The sequence below is a fragment of the Oncorhynchus mykiss genome, chromosome 22 (assembly GCF_057628025.1).
Source record: "Oncorhynchus mykiss isolate SJ-2025 chromosome 22, ASM5762802v1, whole genome shotgun sequence".
NCBI classification, from domain to species: domain Eukaryota; kingdom Metazoa; phylum Chordata; class Actinopteri; order Salmoniformes; family Salmonidae; genus Oncorhynchus; species Oncorhynchus mykiss.
In genome coordinates this window covers 51,491,981-51,512,327 of record NC_143043.1, presented here as the reverse complement: position 1 = coordinate 51,512,327, position 20,347 = coordinate 51,491,981, and the positions used below count along the sequence as shown (strand labels likewise).

The following is a 20,347-nucleotide window of genomic DNA, read 5'->3' as shown; positions in this document are numbered from 1 at the left end:
ATTGAAATGTTAATTTTGTGGATATTTTCTATGTTATTTAACATTATTTTAATGAGACATGATTACCTGCAATAGATGAATCGTACGTGGCACTGTGGCTTACACTCGGCTACTTCTCTGACTAATTATTTCACAGATAATTGTATGTTTGGGGTACAGAGATGAGATCATCCTTCACAAATCATGTTAAACACTTTTATTGCATCCCGAGTGAGTCCATGCAACTTATTATGTGACTTGTTAAGCACATTTTTACTCCTGATGTTATTTAGGCTTGACATAACAAAAGGCTTGAATACATATTCGCTCAAAACATTTTCAGCTTTACATTTTTTTATAATTTGTAAAAAAAAAAAAAGTTCTAAAAACAAAATTCCACTTTCAAATTGTGGGGTATTGTGTGTTGATCAGTGACACGGGCTTTAACACAAGAACACGTGGAACATGTCAAGGGGTGTGAGACGGAGGGGGGAGAGAGACGGAGGGGGGGAGAGAGACGGAGGGGGAGAGACGGAGGGGGGAGAGAGACAGAGGGGGAGAGACAGAGGTGGGAGAGAGACAGAGGGGGAGAGACGGAGGGGCGGAGAGAGACGGAGGGGGGAGAGAGACGGAGGGGGTAGAGAGACAGAGGGGGAGAGACGGAGGTGGGGAGAGACGGAGGGGGGAGAGAGACGGAGGGGGAGAGACGGAGGGGGGAGAGAGACAGAGGGGGAGAGGGGGAGGGGCGGAGAGAGACGGAGGGGGGACGGGGGGACGGAGGGGGGGAGATAGACGGAGGTGGAGAGACGGAGGGGGGAGAGAGACAGAGGGGGAGAGACGGAGGGGCGGAGAGAGACGGAGGGGGGGAGAGAGACGGAGGGGGGAGAGAGACGGAGGGGGGGAGACGGAGGGGGGAGAGAGACAGAGGGGGAGAGACGGAGGGGGGAGAGAGACGGAGGGGGAGAGACGGAGGTGGGGAGAGACGGAGGGGGGAGGGAGACGGAGGGGGGACGGGGGGACGGAGGGGGGAGAGACGGAGGGGGGAGAGAGACTTTCTGGAGACACTGTGTATTTTTGTTTAACACTTTATATGGCTTGTACCATCGTCAAATTTAGATTTATTTTTTTAACAGGTGGAACCTTGTGTGTGTGTGTGGGTGTGTGTGTGTGTTTGTGTGTGTGTGTGTGTGTATACCAGTGGTGGGTTGGAAATAATCCTTTGTGCTTGTTAATGCATTTAAAAACACGTGAAAATATATATTGTGGAGAGCCAATGACCTGGGAGAGAGAGTTGGGGTTTTCTTTGATGATGACTCCAAGGCTTAGTAACGAAATGTTCTATTTATATTTCTCTGGATATGAACTACTCTGACCAAGACTGTATCTGTGTTGTGCTTCCCCCTGCAGGTTTCCTGGAGCACGCTTCCTGTTGAGGATACGGCAGGAGAAGTTCCACCCCCATTCATTTCCAATGAGGGCACGCAGAGAAACGTGAGGGGGATTGTGGGAAGCTGAGCGGTAAGACCTCTGCCAGAGGAGCGGCGAAAAGGTTCAGCTTTATTTAAATTTCAAGCGATGTGAAGCATTGGAGCAAAGTGTTGTCAGGAGGAGGTACCGCCTCTGGTCAAAACCCACTGTCAGAGTAGGAGGTTCTGGTCTTTATTCAGTCCATGGCCACGTTTGGCTGGAGGTGCATGGGAAGCAGTTGACCCTCACCAGGGGTTGACCCTCACCCCTGGTCTCATCTCTCCAAGCTTATGCTCTACACATATTCATGCTGGAAGGCTGGCCTGTGTATCGGTTTCGGGTCCGAACGCTGGATGGACCCCGACATCTCCAACCCTGTATTCGCCTCGCTGAGGCACCAGTACTTCTACTTCTTCTGGTTCTCTGTGCATATCTTCACCACTGTGGGCGACATGACTACCTGTTTATGATGGCAGACCTGCTGATCACCATGCTGGTGTTTGCCTCCATCGTGGGACATGCCCAGACTGGCTAATCCTACCTCATCCAAACGTCTTCCATTTAAGAATGATGGAGGCCACTGTTTACTTGGTGACCTTCAACACTGCAGAAATGTTTTAGTACCCTTCCTCAGATCTGTGCCTCGACACAAACCTGTCTCGGAGCTCTACAGAGAATTCCTTTGACCTCGTGGCTAATGGCTCTGTCATGCACTGTCAACTGTGGGACCTCATATAGACAGGTGTGTGTGCCTTTCCAAATCATGTCCAAACAATTGAATTTACCACAGGTGGACTCAAATTAAGTTGTAGAAACATCTCAAGGACGATCAATGGAAACAGGATGTACCTGAGCTCAATTTCGAGTCTCATAGCAAAGGGCCTGAATTCTTATGTAAATAAGGTTGTGCCTGGATTTTATTATTTGTACATTTGCAAAAATGTCTAAAAACCTGTTTTCACTTTCATTGTGGGGTGTCGTGTGTAGATTGATGAGGGAAAAAAATGATTTATCAATTTTAGAATAAGGCTGTAACGTAACAAAATGTGGAAAAAGTCAAGGGGTCTGAATACTTTCCAAATGCACTGTAAAACCACAAGAAGCTGTTCTCTTTCTGCACCAACCTTGACAGGAAAGTGCTAACCAACGTACCATGACGACATAGCCATTTTACCTTGATAGGGGAGCAGATAGTAATAAATCAAATCAAAGTTTATTTGTCACGTGCGCCGAATACAACAGGTGTAGTAGACCTCACAGTGAAATGCTTACTTACAGGCTCTAACCAATAGTGCAAAAAAAGGTATTAGGTGAACAACAGGTAAGTAAAGAAATAAAAACAACAGTAGCGACAGTGAAAAACAGTAGCGAGTCTGGGTACGTGGACTCGCTACTAATCCGGGTAGCCATTTGATTACCTGTTCAGGAGTCTTATGACTTAGGGGTAAAAACTGTTGAGAAGCCTTTTAGTCCTAGACTTGGCACTCCGGTAATACTTTCTATTATACATTAATCAATAGACATAGCTAGTGAGTTCCACACCTGAAAGCATTCAACTGAAATGTGTCTAACACATTTAACCCAACCCCTCTGAATCAGAGAGTTGTGGGGTGCTGCCATAATCAACATCCAGGGACCAGTAGTCATTGAGGGTTAATTGCCATGCTCAAGGGCAGAACGGCAGATTTTTCCACTTTGCCAGCTCGGAGATTTGAACCTGTGACCTTTCAGTTACTGTCCGAACACGCTTAACTGCTAGGCTACCTGCCACCTACTTGTCAATTATAACTTTACATAAATGTTACTACAGTTATTTAAAACAGTCATTCCGAATAGTCATTGTAATCAAACATCCATATGTTGGAAAAAATCTATTTAAAAGATACATTTTATTGATTGGTCTGTTTCCAGTTAGGAACACCACATGAGAACGGATTCTGTTAGGCGTTTATACATTTTCACTTAGTGAGCCGTCCAGAGGAGCCATCAGCTGCTGCAGCGTTCCCTTTAAATTGCGCATAGCCCTACGTAGTAGAGTGAAGGTGTGTTCCAGGAAGTGTCACGGGACACGGCCAGTGGACGCAGCCCCAGCCATACATCAGTGGCGTATTCATTAAGATTCTGTTGCAAAACGTTTCTTAAACGGAAGAAAAACGGAACGAAATGGGGATGAACCTACCTGAGTTTGTCCAATTGAAACTAACGTTTTCGGTGCTGAACACAACTGTTTTGTAACTGTTTGAACTAATGATTACACCCCACGGCTGTCTGCATGCATAAGCATTTACTAAAAACAAACCGGATTTTTACATGACATGGGGGGCTATCACTGACTATCAGAATCCATGATGGAGCCTCAAGAGGAGAAGCCCATTATTTACACAATGGAGAACAAGCCGATTGTGACATGTGAGTGTTTTGTTGCTGGGATGATGTTGCAGTCGTTTTTTATTCAGCCGGGCAGCTATTGTAGCGAGGTTTGTGAGTTTGACACTGAGCTCAGGCAAGGCAGCCAGTTGCCGCCGCCTATCAGTGGCCTTAAAGAACGGGCTGGCTTTTTTAACGTCAGCACCATTTCTTGCAGGACAGTGACCGTCGCCGCTTGACAAATTGATAACGCTCATTGAACCATCTTCAATCACCGTTTCTTTCCTTATCATTTTATAATGAGATATGCATTAGGCTACGCTACTATATCAGCTAATGTAGACAGATCATATGTGCTGTCCTTCTCCTTACGCCACAGCTCGTGATGCAGTTTCATCAACCTGCTGTCATCATGCACCTGCTTCAGTCTGGATACATAACACCTGGCTTAGCCGGGGGCCACACAAATGAATGAGTCTTCAGGCTATATACAGACAGGGGCTACAGTGTGAGCAGTGGTGTAAACATACTTTAAAGTACTACTTAAGTCGGGTTTTTTTTTTGCTATCTGTACTTCACTATTTATATGTTTCACAACTTTTACTTTTACGTCACTACATTTCCAAAGAAAATAATGTACTTTTTACTCCATACATTTTCCCTGTTAGCCAAAAGTACTTGTTACATTTTTGAATGCTCAGCAGGACAGAAAAAAAGCCCCACGTACATCCCTGGCCATCTCTACTGCCTCTGATCTGGCGGACTCACTAAACAAATGCTTCGGTTGTAAATTATATGGAAGTGTTGAAGCTGCCCCTGGTTATCCGTAAATAAGTTTTTAAAAAACTAGAAAATCATGGCGTCGGGTTTGCATTCAAAGCAATTTGAAATGATTTATACTTTTACTTTTAATTTTTTCAATTACATGTACTTTTTAATACTGAGGTATATTTAAAACGAAATAATTTTTAGACTTACTCCAGGTATTTTACTGGGTGACTTTCACTTTTATTTGAGTCATTAAGGTATCTTTGTTTTTTACTCAAGTATGACAATCAGGTACTCCTCTGTTGGCCTTTCAAGTGAGCTTCTCAGAAAAGTTATTTTAAGGTTTGACCCTATTGGTGGTCTTGACAGCTCTGGCCTGCTTGTCCCTGGACCACCCTGACTGGTCAACAAGCTCTCACAGTCACGTCAGAAGTAGGTTAAAAAATGTTTCTCAAAAGTCAAATTTCAAAGTTGTTCCAAACATCAAATGTCAAACTGTTTAAGGTTAAGTTTCAGGCATTAACTCTGAAATCGTAAGGTCAGGCATTAACTCCAAATGGTTAAGGTTTTGGGATAGACTTAAAACAAAAATCTCAAAAACAACTTTCCAGCACTGGATTCGAAACATCAAATCAAATCAAATCAAATTTATTTATATAGCCCTTCGTACATCAGCTGATATCTCAAAGTGCTGTACCCAGCCTAAAACCCCAAACAGCAAGCAATGCAGGTGTAGAAGCACGGTGGCTAGGAAAAACTCCCTAGAAAGGCCAAAACCTAGGAAGAAACCTAGAGAGGAACCAGGCTATGTGGGGTAGCCAGTCCTCTTCTGGCTGTGCCGGGTGGAGATTATAACAGAACATGGCCAAGATGTTCAAATGTTCATAAATGACCAGCATGGTCGAATAATAATAAGGCAGAACAGTTGAAACTGGAGCAGCAGCACAGTCAGGTGGACTGGGGACAGCAAGGAGTCATCATGTCAGGTATTCCTGGGGCATGGTCCTAGGGCTCAGGTCCTCCGAGAGAGAGAAAGAAAGAGAGAATTAGAGAGAGCATATGTGGGATGGCCAGTCTTCTTCTGGCTGTGCCGGGTGGAGATTATAACAGAACATGGCCAAGATGAAACATGCAACCTTTGGTGCCAGACAAAGACTCCCATCCACTATCCCCGTCCACAAGGACCTTGCCAAACTGAAACCCATTTCAAGGTAATAGCGCTCATTGTTGCCCCTAGTATCCTGTTTCTACGTAGTCTCCCAACGCCCTTCGAACATGGATGTACGTCGAACACTGACTTGTATCACAGGTGACCTGGCTGGGTTGGTGTTAGTATAATTTAATTAAGCCAATGTGCTTTCATCAGTTGAAAGCCCTTCATCTATTTTATGATTATTTGTAAGATTTCTTGTTTGCATAAAATAGACGCAGACCAGTCTTTAAATAATAGGTAATAGAATTTATTCTCGGAGCGCGCTGCCACTCAAACACATGCATCAGTTTAAATACAGATCATGACGTCATTTCACTGCCTTAACCGAACCCCCTCCTGTCGACAGGACAAAGTAAGGTGAAAAGTTCATTCTAACTTACTAACACACTCCCAGATAACTTTTGACCCCTCAACATTATCGATCACCACTGAACTGACAGTTTTAACTAACAGAAACCCTAGGAATGCACTCACTGCCTTATCTAAAAACCCCAGAGCTAAGTTTCAGGTTGGGTCAACCATAGGCTAACGACCTTATGTGTTTACAGTCCACAACCCATTTGTTCCTGCCCAGTTGGAATGGTGTTCATTAACATTTTATTACTCCTTTCTCCTGTCACACAATTTCTTCTTATGAACTCATATTGCCTATTAAACATAATATAACAGAGTATAAGTTTACTTACAGTTCCATTTAAAATGATTTGTTCAGTCATATTAATCATAATTTCCTAACTGTTGGTAACCTATGGGCTTAATATACCATACTTCTAGTAGCCGATTAAACTCAACTCTGCAATTTATTGTGCGGTGACTAGTGTCACTTAAAGTTGTTTAAAAAAACAACTGATTTAATAAAAAACGACTGATTGTTTTGTGTAATTGCGGACTATTCTCTGGGTGATGAAATCAGTCGTTCTTGATTAAAAAACGTAATTTTCTGAGACGTCGGAGCTCTAGTCCGGCGCCACTAGTCGCCGCACATCTCCATCATAAATCATTGCGTTTAGTCGGCTATACTACTGGCATCCTATAGGTGTCCTATACTTCATTTGAGGGATGAATGGATGAGGAAGTCAGTGATTCAACTATAAATAGAATGACCTCCGGTATGCTTGATAAGATCTGTCATCATTTCCATTGTAGCCAGAAAACCTAAATGAGCTTCCATTCTCTTCTCTCTGGGGGGGACCATACCAGGGCTGTTCTCTCTGGGGGGGACCATACCAGGGCTGTTCTCTCTGGGGGGGACCATACCAGGGCTGTTCTCTCTGGGGGGGACCATACCAGGGCTGTTCTCTCTGGGGGGGGGGGGGACCATACCAGGGCTGTTCTCTCTGGGGGGGGACCATGCCAGGGCTGTTCTCTCTGGGGGGGACCATACCAGGGCTGTTCTCTCTGGGGGGGACCATACCAGGGCTGTTCTCTCTGGGGGGGGGGGACCATACCAGGGCTGTTCTCTCTGGGGGGGACCATACCAGGACTGTTCTCTCTGGGGGGGGGGGACCATACCAGGGCTGTTCTCTCTGGGGGGGGGGGGGGGGGGACCATACCAGGGCTGTTCTCTCTGGGGGGAACCATACCAGGGCTGTTCTCTCTGGGGGGGGGGGGCCATACCAGGGCTGTTCTCTCTGGGGGGGGGGGACGACTATACCAGGTCTGTTCTCTCTGGGGGGGGGACCATACCAGGGCTGTGTGCAGTTTTACTATTAGAGGCAACAACAGGATTTACTAGCAGAGCTATATAGCGTTGGTCTCTGAACAGCCCTATTCACAAGGGCAAGTCTCAGCTTTATGGTGCAGCGCAGCCTTGCAGCACTTGAATGATTGAAAGGTCAATTAGATTTGAAGTCCAATGGCTGTTTGCCTGTGACAGACACACAAAACAGCAGCAATAGAAGGGACATACTACATTCTTCCAGTGCATGTGTACCACAGTGTATTAGAATATTCCCACAGCTTCATTATGTCAAGCCTTGTTATGTTTCTTAGTCCTGAATGCCCAGTAGTGGGCTTTGCTTTGCTGTTGGCAAGGTAACAACAGAATGCTGTTTACCGAGACAGAATCTGTCTCAGCATCAAATTTCTGAACAGGTGTTGCTCCCCCCCCCCCCCCCCCCCACCGTCGCTCATAATCACACAGGGAAAGATAGGTTGGTTCTGGGAGTCTGGTGGGGGATGGGATACTCCCTGACAAATCAACCTTTAACCACACAGGAAAAGGTTGGTTCTGGGTGTCTGGTGGGGGATGGGGTACTGCCTGTCATGTCAGTATCTTCAAAACCTGTGCTTTTTTCAGCCGTGGACGGGTTTGGAAACACCACTAGGACAGAGGGGTGATAGCCAGCAGGGCTTATTGAGTGTAGCTGGATCATAGGGTAGGGCTATTCAATTACAGTCCTGAAGTTCAACTGGCTGTTTTAAATGAACGTATAATCCTGTGTTGACAGGTACTTATTGGGTATCAGGGGATTTTCTGTTCTCCTCATTCTCTCTCCTCCTACCCTCACTCTCTTTCCTACTTCCTTCTTTTCCTCCCTCCTCTTCCCATATCTCCCCCCTCTCTCCACCAGGCGCTGGGGACCAGGCCTTGTTCTCTTCTCTCTACACCCCATTGGCCCAGCAGCTTCCCAGGGAACCAATGGAGTGGAAGAGGTGAGTGCTGACAAGATGTGCCAGGAAGTAATTGGTCTAATTGAAACAGTTTTTTTGTTGTTGTTAGAACTGTTGAATGACTGTCGACTAAATGTTGGATTACTGGTCTATGCTAGATAAGAGCATCTCAGTGTATAAGCATTATAATGTATAAACTCCTTTATAGAACGTCTATACCATAATATATATATTTTTTATCTTAGGTCGTATGGACGAGCACCAAAGATGATCCATTTAGAGGCCAACTTTGTCCAGTTCAAAGAGGAACTCCTCCCTAAAGAGGGAAACAAAGCCCTCCTCACTTTCCCCTTCCTCCATATCTACTGGACAGACTGCTGTGTACGTGGTGCTGTGCCCGTTTTACTGTAAACACACACATTCTTGTACCGCTAACCTTGTGGGGACACACAATTCAGTCCCATTCAAAATCCTATTTTCCCTTTCACCCTAACCCAAAAACCTAACCCTAAAACTAACCCCAGCATAACCCTAAAACTAACCCCAGCCTAACCCTAAAACTAACCCCAGCCTAACCCTAAAACTAACCCCAGCATAACCCTAAAACTAACCCCAGCATAACCCTAAAACTAACCCCAGCCTAACCCTAAAACTAACCCTAGCCTAACCCTAAAACTAACCCCAGCCTAACCCTAAAACTAACCCCAGCCTAACCCTAAAACTAACCCCAGCATAACCCTAAAACTAACCCCAGCATAACCCTAAATCTAACCCCAGCATAACCCTAAATCTAACCCCAGCCTAACCCTAAATCTAACCCCAGTTTAACCCTAAAACTAACCCCAGCATAACCCTAAAACGAACCCCAGCATAACCCTAAAACGAACCCCAGCATAACCCTAAAACGAACCCCAGCCTAACCCTTAAACCAACCCCAGCATAACCCTAAAACTAACCCCAGCATAACCCTAAAACTAACCCCAGCATAACCCTAAAACTAACCCCATCATAACCCTAAAACTAACCCCAGCATAACCCTAAAACTAACCCCATCATAACCCTAAAACTAACTCCAGCATAACCCTAAAACTAACCCTAGCCTAACCCTAAATCTAACCCCAGCTTAACCCTAAAACTAACCCTAGCATAACCCTAAAACTAACCCCAGCCTAACCCTAAAACCTAACCCTAAAACTAACCCCAGTCTAACCCTAAAACCTAACCCTAAAACGAACCCCAGCCTAACCCTAAAACTAACCCCCAGCATAACCCAAAAACCTAACCCTAAAACTAAACCCTAAAACTAACCCCAGCATAACCCTAAAACTAACCCCAGCCTAACCCTAAAACTAACCTCAGCATAACCCTAAAACTAACCCCAGCCTAACCCTAAAACTAACCTCAGCATAACCCTAAAACTAACCCCAGCCTAACCCTAAAACTAACCCCAGCATAACCCTAAAACTAACCCCAGCCTAACCCTAAAACTAACCCCAGCATAACCCTAAAACTAACCCTTGCATAACCCTAAAACTAACCCCAGCCTAACCCTAAAACTAACCCCAGCATAACCCTAAAACGAACCCCAGCTGCTAACCCTTAATGTAATTCTAACCTTAACCCTAAACCCCCTAGAAATAGTATTTGACCTCGTGGGGACTAACAAAATGTCCCCAGGTGGTCAAATTCTCGTTTGTTTACTATTCTTGTGGGGACTTGAACACGTGTACACACACACACACACACACACACACACACACACACACACACACATAAATTCTACTCTACCCTCCATTAAATAACCGGTGGGATGTAACAGCCTAGCTAGATGATTTGCTCCAGAGTGGATAATCAGTATTATTCTCAGTGCAGGCAGCAGATGGATGGCAGACAGACACAACACATTACATGTTGTGTATTCCAGCTGGTTCACATGTTGTTTGCATTTAGTCTCAGGAGGATTCCTCTATTCCTCGTCTGTCTGTCTGTCTCTGTCTGTCTCTGTCTGTCTCTGTCTGTCTGTCTTCATTCTCCTGATGAGTGTAACCTGGCTGGCCCCTCAGTTTGTTCAGGGAGAGCAGAGAAACTGAAATGTGCTGAGGAAACAGAGGTTTGTTGATGTACTAAAAGGGCGGTTCACTTGTTTTAAGGAAGTGCAGTCCAGTCAGCGACTTGTGACCGACGTGGGAAACAGTGCGTGACGGATAGCTATGGCAGAGAGCCTTTTGTTGTTTTAGAAGCACTTTTAGTATATCAAGGCTGTTGGACTCATTAAATAATAAGTGTCATTCATCCAGGGCATTTGATAGTAATGACTCCTATAGAGGTTTGCACCATTACTATTTCCTGGCATTTGATGCCCTGAAAAGGGACTGGAGATACACAGCAGTTTGTTTTTGTTTTTACTCGTAATGTGAGAGAGTTACTTTATGATTGTCTGAAACAGTGAACCAACAAAAAATACCTTTATTGTTGTTATTATTATGATTGTTATTATGATAATTATTATTGTTATTATTATGATTGTTATGATGTCATTATTATAATTGTTATTATTACTGTTATTGTTATTATCAGAATTATTAATATTTGTGTTATTGTTATTATTAACAAATGTTATTATTATTATTATTGTTAATATTATTGTTGTCGTTGTTATTGTTATTATTGTTGTTATTATTGTTATTGTTATTATTAACAAATGTTATTATTAATATTATTGTTAATATTATTGTTGTCGTTATTATTGTTATTAGTATTGTTATTGTTGTTATTATTATTGTTATTGTTATTGTTGGTTTTATTGTTTTTGTTGGTATTATTATTGTTGTTATTGTCAATATTATTATTGTTATTATTATTATTATTGTTATTATTATTATTAGGGGTTCAGAAAGGACTAACCAATGAATGAATAATGAACTGTCAATAAACCCTCTAGGACACTGAGGTGTACAAGGCGTCAGTCAGGGACAACATGATGAGGTGGCAGGGCAACCTGCGGCTCCACGGGTCAGCTGACTGGGTCATCGTTGTCGTGGAGACCAGCGACGCCAAGAAGAAGAACAAGACCAACATCCTGCCTCGCTCTTCCTTAGTGGACAAGATCCGCAACGACTTCTGTAACAAGCAGAATGACCGGTGAGACACACAAGATACAAACAAAATGGACACACTTTACAACACAAGATACAAACAAAATGGAGGCTGGAAATGAGAAACACAAATAGCCAGAAGAAAGAATTGTTCTGATAGATCAGATACAAATGTTTCTCATTCGCTCTTACTCTTTCTCTCTGCTTCTCTCCTCTCTCTTTCCTTCTCTCCTCTATCTTTCTCTCTCCTTCTCTCCTCTCTCTCTCCTTTCTCTCTCTCCTTCTCTCCTTCTCTCTCTCTCTCACCTAGTTGTGTGGTTCTGTCAGACCCTCTAAAGAATTCGTCCAGGTCTCAGGAGTCGTGGAGTGCCTTCCTGCTGAAGCTGAGGACTCTACTGCTGATGTCCTTCACTCAGAACCTGGGACGCTTCGAGGAGGACATGCGCACCCTCCGGGAGAAACGCAATCAGCCCGGATGGAGCTTCTGTGACTACTTCATGGTACAGGTAGGTCTGTACCTGCCAGTCTGTGTGTCTCAGGTGAGAGCATGTCTCAGGTGAATCTGTGGTTTTATACAGGAAGAAGAGGGTGTGTGTGTGTTTATTTATATATATATATATATATATAGTGTATACACTACCATTCAAAAGTTTGTAGTCACTTAGAAATGTCCTTGTTTTTGAAAGAAAAGCAAAATTTTTTGTCCATTAAAATAACATCAAATTGATCGGAAATATAGCATAGACATTGTTAATGTTGTAAATAACTATTGTAGCTGGAAACGGCAGATTTTTTTAATGGAATATCTACATAGGCGTACAGAGGTCCATTATCAGCAACCATCACTCTTGTGTTCCAACGGCACGCTGTGTTAGCTAATCCAAGTTTATAATTTTAAAAGGCTAATTGATCATTAGAAAACCCTTTTGTAATTATGTTGGCACAGCTGAAAGCTGTTGTTCTGATTAAAGAAGCAATAAAACTGGCCTTAGACTAGTTGAGTATCTGGAGCATTAGCATTTGTGAGTTCGATTACAGGCTCAAAATGGCCAGAAACAAATAACTTTCTTCTGAAACTCGTCAGTCTATTCTTGTTCTGAGAAATGAAGGCTAGTCCATTGCCAAGAAACTGAAGATCTGGTACAACGCTGTGTACTACTCCCTTCACAGAACAGCGCAAATTGGCTCTAACCAGAATAGAAAGAGGAGTGGGAGGCCCCGGTGCACAACTGAGCAAGAGGACAAATACATTAGTGTGTAGTTTGAGAAACAGACGCCTCACAAGTCCGCAACTGGCATCTTCGTCAATAATGAAGAGGCGACTCCGGGATGCTTTTGGATGGGTGCGTGTGTGTGTGTGTACTAATCATGTATGATTAGTATGTATGTTCGATCACGTGTGATGTGTATCTGTGTTTTGTTGTGTGCAGGAGGAGTTGGCCTTTGTGTTTGAGATGCTACAGCAGTTTGAGGATGCTCTGCTACAGTACGACGAGCTGGACGCCCTCTTCACTCAGTATGTTCTCAACTTCGGGGCTGGAGGTACATGTATAGCCCTCTCACGCAAGCTTTATAGGTGTTCTAATAAGTGTCTTTGGAAAGTATTCAGACCCCTTGACTTTTTCCACATTTTGTTACGTTACAGCCTTATTCTAAAATGGATTAAATTGTATTTTTTTCTCCCTCATCAGTCTACACACAATACCCCATAATGACAAAACAAAATCAGGTTTTTAGACATTTTTTATAATTTAATTAAAACAAATAACAGATTTCACATTTACATAAGTATTCAGACCCTTTGCTCTGAGACTTGAAATTGAGCTCAGGTGCATCCTGTTTCCATTGATCATCCTTGAGATGTTTCTACAACTTAATTGGAGTTCACCAGTGGTAAATTCAATTGATTGGTCATGATTTGGAAAGGCACACACCTGTCTATATAAAGTCCACAGATGACTGTGCAAGTAAGAGCAAAAACCAAAACATGAGGTCGAAGGAATTGTCCGTAGAGCTCCGAGACAAGATTGTGTCGAGGCACAGATCTGGGGAAGGGTACCAAAACATTTCTGCAGAATTGAAGGTCCCCAAGAACACAGTGGCCTCCCATCATTCTTAAATGGAAGAAGTTTGGAACCACCAAGACTCTTCCTAGAGCTGGCAGCCCGGCCAAACTGAGCAAGGTTCTTGGTCTTGGAGGTACCCGATGGTCACTCTGACGGAACTTTAGAGTTCCTCTGTGAAGATGTCCTTCTGGAAGGTTATCACAACCATCTCTGCAGTACTGGCCAATCAGGCTTTTATGGTAGAGTCGGAAGCCACTCCTCAGTAAAAGGCACATGACAGCCCGCTTGGAGTTTGCCAAAATACAACTAAAGACTCTCCGACCATGAGAAACGAGATTCTCTTGCCTGATGAAACCAAGATTGAACTCTTTGGCCTGAATGCCAAGCGTCATGTCTGGAGGAAACCTGGCACCATCCCTACGGTGAAGCATGGTGGAGGCACCATCCCTACGGTGAAGCATGGTGGAGGCACCATCCCTACGGTGAAGCATGGTGGAGGCACCATCCCTACGGTGAAGCATGGTGGTGGCAGCATCCCTACGGTGAAGCATGGTGGTGGCAGCATCCCTACGGTGAAGCATGGTGGTGGCAGCATCATGCTTTGGGGTTGTAGCAAAAATAATTAAAAACCTGTTTTTGCTTTGTCATTATGGGGTAATGTGTGTGTGTGTGTGTAGATTGACGAGGATAACATGTTTTTAATCCATTTTGATATACGGCTGTAACGTTACAAAATGTGGAAAAATCAAGGGGTCTAAATACTTTCCGAAGGTACTGTATAACATTATATGCCATTTAGCAGACGCTTTAATCCAAAGCAATTTATAGTCATGCGTGCTTACGTTTTACAGACGAGTGGTCCCGGGAATCGAACCCACAACCCTAGCTTTGCAAACAGAATGCTTTACCAACTGAGCTAAAGGACCACATAAATATATAGCCACCTCCTGTGTGGTGCAGTGGTCTAAGGTTGTGCCACTAGAGATCCTGGTTCGAGTCCAGGCTCTGTCGCAGCTGGCCGGGACCGGGAGACTCACAATTGGCGACCGGGAGACCCACAATTGGTGACCGGGAGACTCATACGGTGTTTCCTCCGACACATTGATGCAACTTGCTTCCGGGTTAAGTGGGCCTTGTGTCAAGAAGCAGTGCGTCTCGGCTGGGTCGTGTTTCGGAGGACGCACGGCTCTTGACCTTCGCCTCTCCCGAGTCCATACGGGAGTTGCAGCGATGAGACAAGACTGTAACTACCAATTGGCCAACACGAAAATGGGGAGAAAGCTAAGAGTTGAGGAGAGACTGACTGCATCACTTCTTTTGATAAGAAACATCAATGTGTTGAAAATCCCAAATTGTTTGCATAGTCAACTAATACAAAGCTCTGACACACACACGTATCCCACCAGACATGCCACCAGGGGTCTTTTCACAGTCCCCAAATCCAGAACAAATTCAAGAAAGCGTACAGTATTATATAGAGCCATTATTGCATGGAACTTCCTTCCATCTCATATTGCTGAAATAAAACAACAAACCGGGTTTCAAGAAATAGATAAAGCAACACCTCACGGCACAACGCCTCTCCCCTATTGGACCTAGATCGTTTGTGTGTATGTATCGATATGTAGACTGTGTGTAGTTCTGTCCTTGAGCTGTTCTTGTCTATTAATGTCCTGTATTATAATGTTCTGTATTATGTCATGTTGTGTGGACCCCAGGAAGAGGAGCTGCTGAAAAAGCTAATGAGGATCCTAATAAAATACCAGAAAAGAGCTGATGGAGATACTAATAAAATACCCCCCCAAACAATGCCCCAATATCACTCAAGCTTTATAAGTCAGCGACTCAATGCATTAAAACCAGCACATAGTTGTGTCTTTCTGCTCGTCTGTTTGTAGACGGTGCCAACTGGCTGGGTTCTTTCTGCTCCCCGGTGAAGAGCTGGACTGGCTTGCTCCTGAGGCGCCCCATTGACATGGAGAAGAGAGATGGGATCCAACGCGGGCAGGCTAGCCTGCTAGAGTTACGCAGCTACCTGTTCTGTCGTCAGTGTACCCTGCTCATCTTCCTCCAGAGGCCCTGGGAGGTGACACAGAGAGCCCTGGAGCTGCTGCATAACTGTGTCCAGGAGCTATGCCTGCTGGAGGTACGGTTACTGGGTGGTGATGGAGGTACGGTTACTGGGTGGTGATGGGGGTACGGTTACTGGGTGGTGATGGGGGTACGGTTACTGGGTGGTGATGGAGGTACGGTTACTGGGTGGTGATGAGGGTACGGTTACTGGGTTGTGATGGGGTACGGTTACTGGGTGGTGATGGGGGTACGGTTACTGGGTGGTGATGGGGGTACGGTTACTGCGTGGTAAAGGGGTACGGTTACTGGGTGGTGATGTGGGTACGGTTACTGGGTGGTGATGGGGGTATGGTTACTGGGTGGTGATGGGGTACGGTTACTGGGTGGTGATGGGGTACGGTTACTGGGTGGTGATGGGGGTACGGTTACTGGGTGGTGATGGGGTACGGTTACTGGGTGGTGATGGAGGTACGGTTACTAGGTGGTGATGGGGTACGGTTACTGGGTGGTGATGGGGTACGGTTACTGGGTGGTGATGGGGGTACGGTTACTGGGTGGTGATGGAGGTACGGTTACTGGGTGGTGATGGGGGTACGGTTACTGGGTGGTGATGGGGGTACGGTTACTGCGTGGTAAAGGGGTACGGTTACTGGGTGGTGATGTGGGTACGGTTACTGGGTGGTGATGGGGGTATGGTTACTGGGTGGTGATGGGGTACGGTTACTGGGTGGTGATGGGGTACGGTTACTGGGTGGTGATGGGGGTACGGTTACTGGGTGGTGATGGGGTACGGTTACTGGGTGGTGATGGAGGTACGGTTACTAGGTGGTGATGGGGTACGGTTACTGGGTGGTGATGGGGTACGGTTACTGGGTGGTGATGGGGTACGGTTACTGGGTGGTGATGGAGGTACGGTTACTGGGTGGTGATGAGGTACGGTTACTGGGTGGTGATGGGGGTACGGTTACTGGGTGGTGATGGGGGTACGGTTACTGGGTGGTGATGGGGGTACGGTTACTGGGTGGTGATGGAGGTACTGTTACTGGGTGGTGATGGGGTGGAGTTTTCTCGCTGCTTCTCCTCTCTCTCTCTCTCTCTCTCTGTTTTAATCTCTGTTTAATTACAAGCGTTTTGCAGTGTGCTGTTAGCTAAACTGTTGTTGTTGTGTAGGTGTCTATGCTAGAGGGTGCATTAGACTGCTGGGTCTTCCTCAGCTGCCTGGAGGTGCTGCATCGTATAGAAGGCTGCTGTGACCAGGCCCAGCTAGAGGCTAATGTCTCCCACACTGTGGGCCTGTGGGCCTATGCTACTGACAAGGTAGGCTTCCACCTAGGTTCCTTCTAAGGAGTTTTTCATCTGTGCTTCTGCCTCTGCATTGCTTGCTCTTTGGGGTTTTAGGCTGGGTATCTGTAAATCACTTTGTGACAAATGCTGATTGGGCTTTGATTGGTTGAAGCATTGTTATATTATAGCTACTATAAATGTACCTCATAACGACTCATAACTACTCATCTTGAACCTAGGCAGGTAGCCTAGTGGTTAGAGCATTGGGCTAGTAACCGAAAGGTCGCTGGGTCGAATCCCCTAGCTGACTAGGTGAAAATCTGTCTTCTGCCCCTGAACAGGCACTTAACCCATTGTTAGGCCGTCATTGAAAATAAGAATTTGTTCTTAACTGACTTGCCTAGTTAAATTAAAAGTTAATATTTTTTATTTTCTTAACTTCTTTCAAACCCAACTCCCCTCCCTCCCTCCCTCCCTCCCCCAGCTGAAGTCTCTGGGCTATATGTGTGGTCTGGTGTCAGAGAAGGGTCCACTGTCTCTGGAGCTGAACCGAACTGTGGACCTGCTGGCTGGACTGGGGGATGAGAAGGCTGAGACTGGTGAGGGGGGGGGGGGGGTTGGTGTCATTGGGGAGTAAACAAATTATAGGCAGGAATAAGACCGTAAAACATTTTAATGGGAAACAGCATTAGCTTGATATTGGCTCTCAGTAGATTGGCATTGACGAAGCAGACGGGATGAGATCTAGGTTCTGAGCCAAATGCAACAGCAATGTACAGAGCACTACTCTAGTGGGATCAATTCCTCACTTGTCCTAGTTCCTCTTTCAGTCCACAGCTTGCAGAGCCCGTATAAAACACTGAAGGAGGCCCTGTCTTCTGTGGAGGCGTTTGAGAGACATTATCTTGTAAGTTCAGATATGAAACATGTTGGTTTGTATGTGGTGACAGGCTGTCAGATAAAAAGTATGTCGGCTTGATTCATTAAACTAAACGGCATCAATTTATCCCCCTGTGCCTCCCTCTCTCCTTCCTTCTTTCTCTCCTTCCTTCTTTCTCCCCTCCCTCCCTCCCTCCCTCCCTCCCTCCCTCCCTACGTTCCTAATTTCCTCCCTCATCCCTCCTTTCTTCCCTCCTTTCCTCTCTCCCTCCTTCCCTCCATCCTCCCTCCTTTCCTCCCTCCTTCCCTCCATCCTCTATCCGTCCATCAGGAGTTGTCCCATGCTGCTGTGGAGATGTACACGGCCATTGGCAGGATGAGGTCAGCGCGGCTCGTTGGGAAGAGCCTGGCTGAGTTCTACATGTAAGAGACCGTGATGGTCATCAATTCCACTTCCGCCTGTAAATGTCTTTCTACCGTCTTCTGCACAGTCAAGAAGTCAAGTACAGGACATGTAGTAACTTAAGTGTGTGTGTGCTGTGTGCTGTGTGCTGTGTGCTGTGTGCTGTGTGCTGTGTGTGGTGTGTGGTGTGTGTGTGTGTGTGTGTGTGTGCGTGCGTGCGATAAGGAGGAAAGGTGATCCTGAGCAGGCGGAGAGCTTCTTGCAGAATGCTCTGGGGTCATACGTATCAGAGGGGTGGAGCCTACCTGTCACTCACACCAGGAAGCAGATGGCTGAGTGCCAGAAACTGCTGGGGAAGACAGAGAAGTATCCCCAATCAATGAAAGACCAGAGGCAGGAGCACAGTGTGAAAAACTCCCTGGAAGGCAGGAACCTAGGAAGAAACCTACAGAGGAATTGTCACTGGATGTAAATGAGTAGAAAAGTGTAATGCCAAATAGGTCAAGTGTTGCCATTATGTCATCTCTTTTGAATGAATGCCATTCACTTTTTCTATATTCAGATTCAGAGAATGTTGATGTCCTCCGAGAGGCAATTCTTTTTGCAGCAGTCATAACACACAGCACATAAAAACGTTGAATTAAAACAACTAAGAAACAAATAGCAAAGGATGTTTACAACTATAAGCTAGTCTGAAGGACCAATTTCTTTCGCATATTGTAGCTCTTGTTCTCATTGCCCGTTGGCTGCTGGTTTCCTTGACAACCCACCCGTAGCTACCTGCAGACAAGTGCCTTGTTGGCAGGTGATGCCAATCTGACCAATGAGGAGAGGATTCACTTCTGTCAGGAGATCCTGACTTTCGCCGACCAATCAACAGACAGCAAGGGTAAGCAGCCAGTCATAGCAGATTATTTTAGTCAGTCAACATGATTTATGTCTAACCCTGTTCCAGGAGAACTACTCTCCTGTCCTGTAGGTTTTCGCTCAAACCCCAGTCGTAACAAACCTGGGCCTCGTTCGGTTACCAAACGTTTTTGAATGTTGCGGATAGAAATGCCATTGATTGGAGCCGATGTGATTCCTTATTCTACATGTCAGAGAGGCGTGTTTGTTCTACATATAACATATTTCTATCGGAAAGTTCCAGAACGTTGCATGTCAGGTGTCCTAGGTTAGTGTTGGTTAGTGTTGGAGCCCTGATGTAGATCCATCTATTGACACACTATTATATTTCACCGTGCCCCTGTCTCTCTCTCCCTTCACCTCTTATCCCTCTACAGCCCAGAAGGTGGCGCTCAGTATGAGTTATTTCGCCCAGCTCAAGCAGCTGCAGTTCCGCCCGGCAACAGCCACGGTGCACTCTGGCACCGCCCTGCAGGTGGAGTTGTGTCTGCGCAGCTTGATGCCTGTGGCCGTACCTCTGGAACAGCTGGCTGCCAGTGTTCACTTAAACCTGGAGCAGGGAGAGACTAACGGGAAGACCAGGGGGCCACAGAGACGGCCATACCCATGGACGGTGCTTTTCCGCCTGGGTAACTCCTCAGCGATGCCCCCCTCCGCTGCTGGTCCTTCTCTGGAGCTGGAAGAGATCCAGGACCGCAGCCCCTCGGACCCTCGTACACTCAACTCCACCGGCATGGTGTGTAAGAACACACACCTGGTCATGCGTCGTCATGACAGCAGCCTGTCACCGGACACGCCCAACCTTGTCAGCCCAGTTCCTGTTGTCATGGAGGACGGGGCAAAGATGCTAATGAGTGGTGATGTCACTCTGCTGCCGGGCAACAACAGCATTGTCTTCAGTGTACCAGTAAGACCCTTATTATAATGCTGTGGTTGTCCTCTTCCACAGGACAGGGCTTTAACTGCAAATACAGGACGTCATTATCACTTGAGATTGTAGATTGTCTATTGACTCTTTTCTCTCTCTCTTTCTCGCTCCTTCTCGCTCGCTTCCTCCCTCTCGCTTCCTCCCTCTCGCTTCCTCCCTCTCGCTTCCTCCCTCTCGCTTCCTCCCTCTCGCTTCCTCCCTCTCGCTTCCTCCCTCTCGATCCCTCCCTCTCGATCCCTCCCTCCCTCTCGCTCCCTCCCTCTCGCTCCCTCCCTCTTTCTCTCCCTCCCTCTTTCTCTCCCTCTC

At 45.8% G+C, this 20,347-nt stretch overlaps 1 protein-coding gene across 6 annotated transcripts in view; it reads left to right on the top strand.

Annotated features, from left to right (window-relative positions):
- The first annotated feature begins 3,480 nt into the window (after positions 1–3,480).
- Positions 3,481–20,347, top strand: part of LOC110501933 (trafficking protein particle complex subunit 10) — a 31,060-nt gene continuing 14,193 nt past the window's right edge. For 4 of the 6 annotated variants that reach the window (XR_016490695.1, XR_016490692.1, XR_016490694.1 and 1 more), the window contains exons 1-14: positions 3,493–3,855; positions 8,368–8,449; positions 8,653–8,788; positions 11,349–11,548; positions 11,813–12,008; positions 12,933–13,044; positions 15,467–15,714; positions 16,812–16,958; positions 17,410–17,524; positions 17,756–17,832; positions 18,136–18,227; positions 18,433–18,573; positions 18,984–19,096; positions 19,491–20,020. Coding sequence is in view for 2 of the 6 variants with exons in the window: in XM_036959419.2 (XP_036815314.2) it covers positions 3,792–3,855; positions 8,368–8,449; positions 8,653–8,788; positions 11,349–11,548; positions 11,813–12,008; positions 12,933–13,044; positions 15,467–15,714; positions 16,812–16,958; positions 17,410–17,524; positions 17,756–17,832; positions 18,136–18,227; positions 18,433–18,573; positions 18,984–19,096; positions 19,491–20,020 (2,253 nt within the window). In the remaining 4 variants the exon portion in view is untranslated. Of the gene's footprint in view, positions 3,856–8,367; positions 8,450–8,652; positions 8,789–11,348; positions 11,549–11,812; positions 12,009–12,932; positions 13,045–15,466; positions 15,715–16,811; positions 16,959–17,409; positions 17,525–17,755; positions 17,833–18,135; positions 18,228–18,432; positions 18,574–18,983; positions 19,097–19,490; positions 20,021–20,347 lie in introns of all 6 variants that reach the window. The other 2 variants (XM_036959417.2, XR_016490693.1) reach the window with 2 other exon arrangements.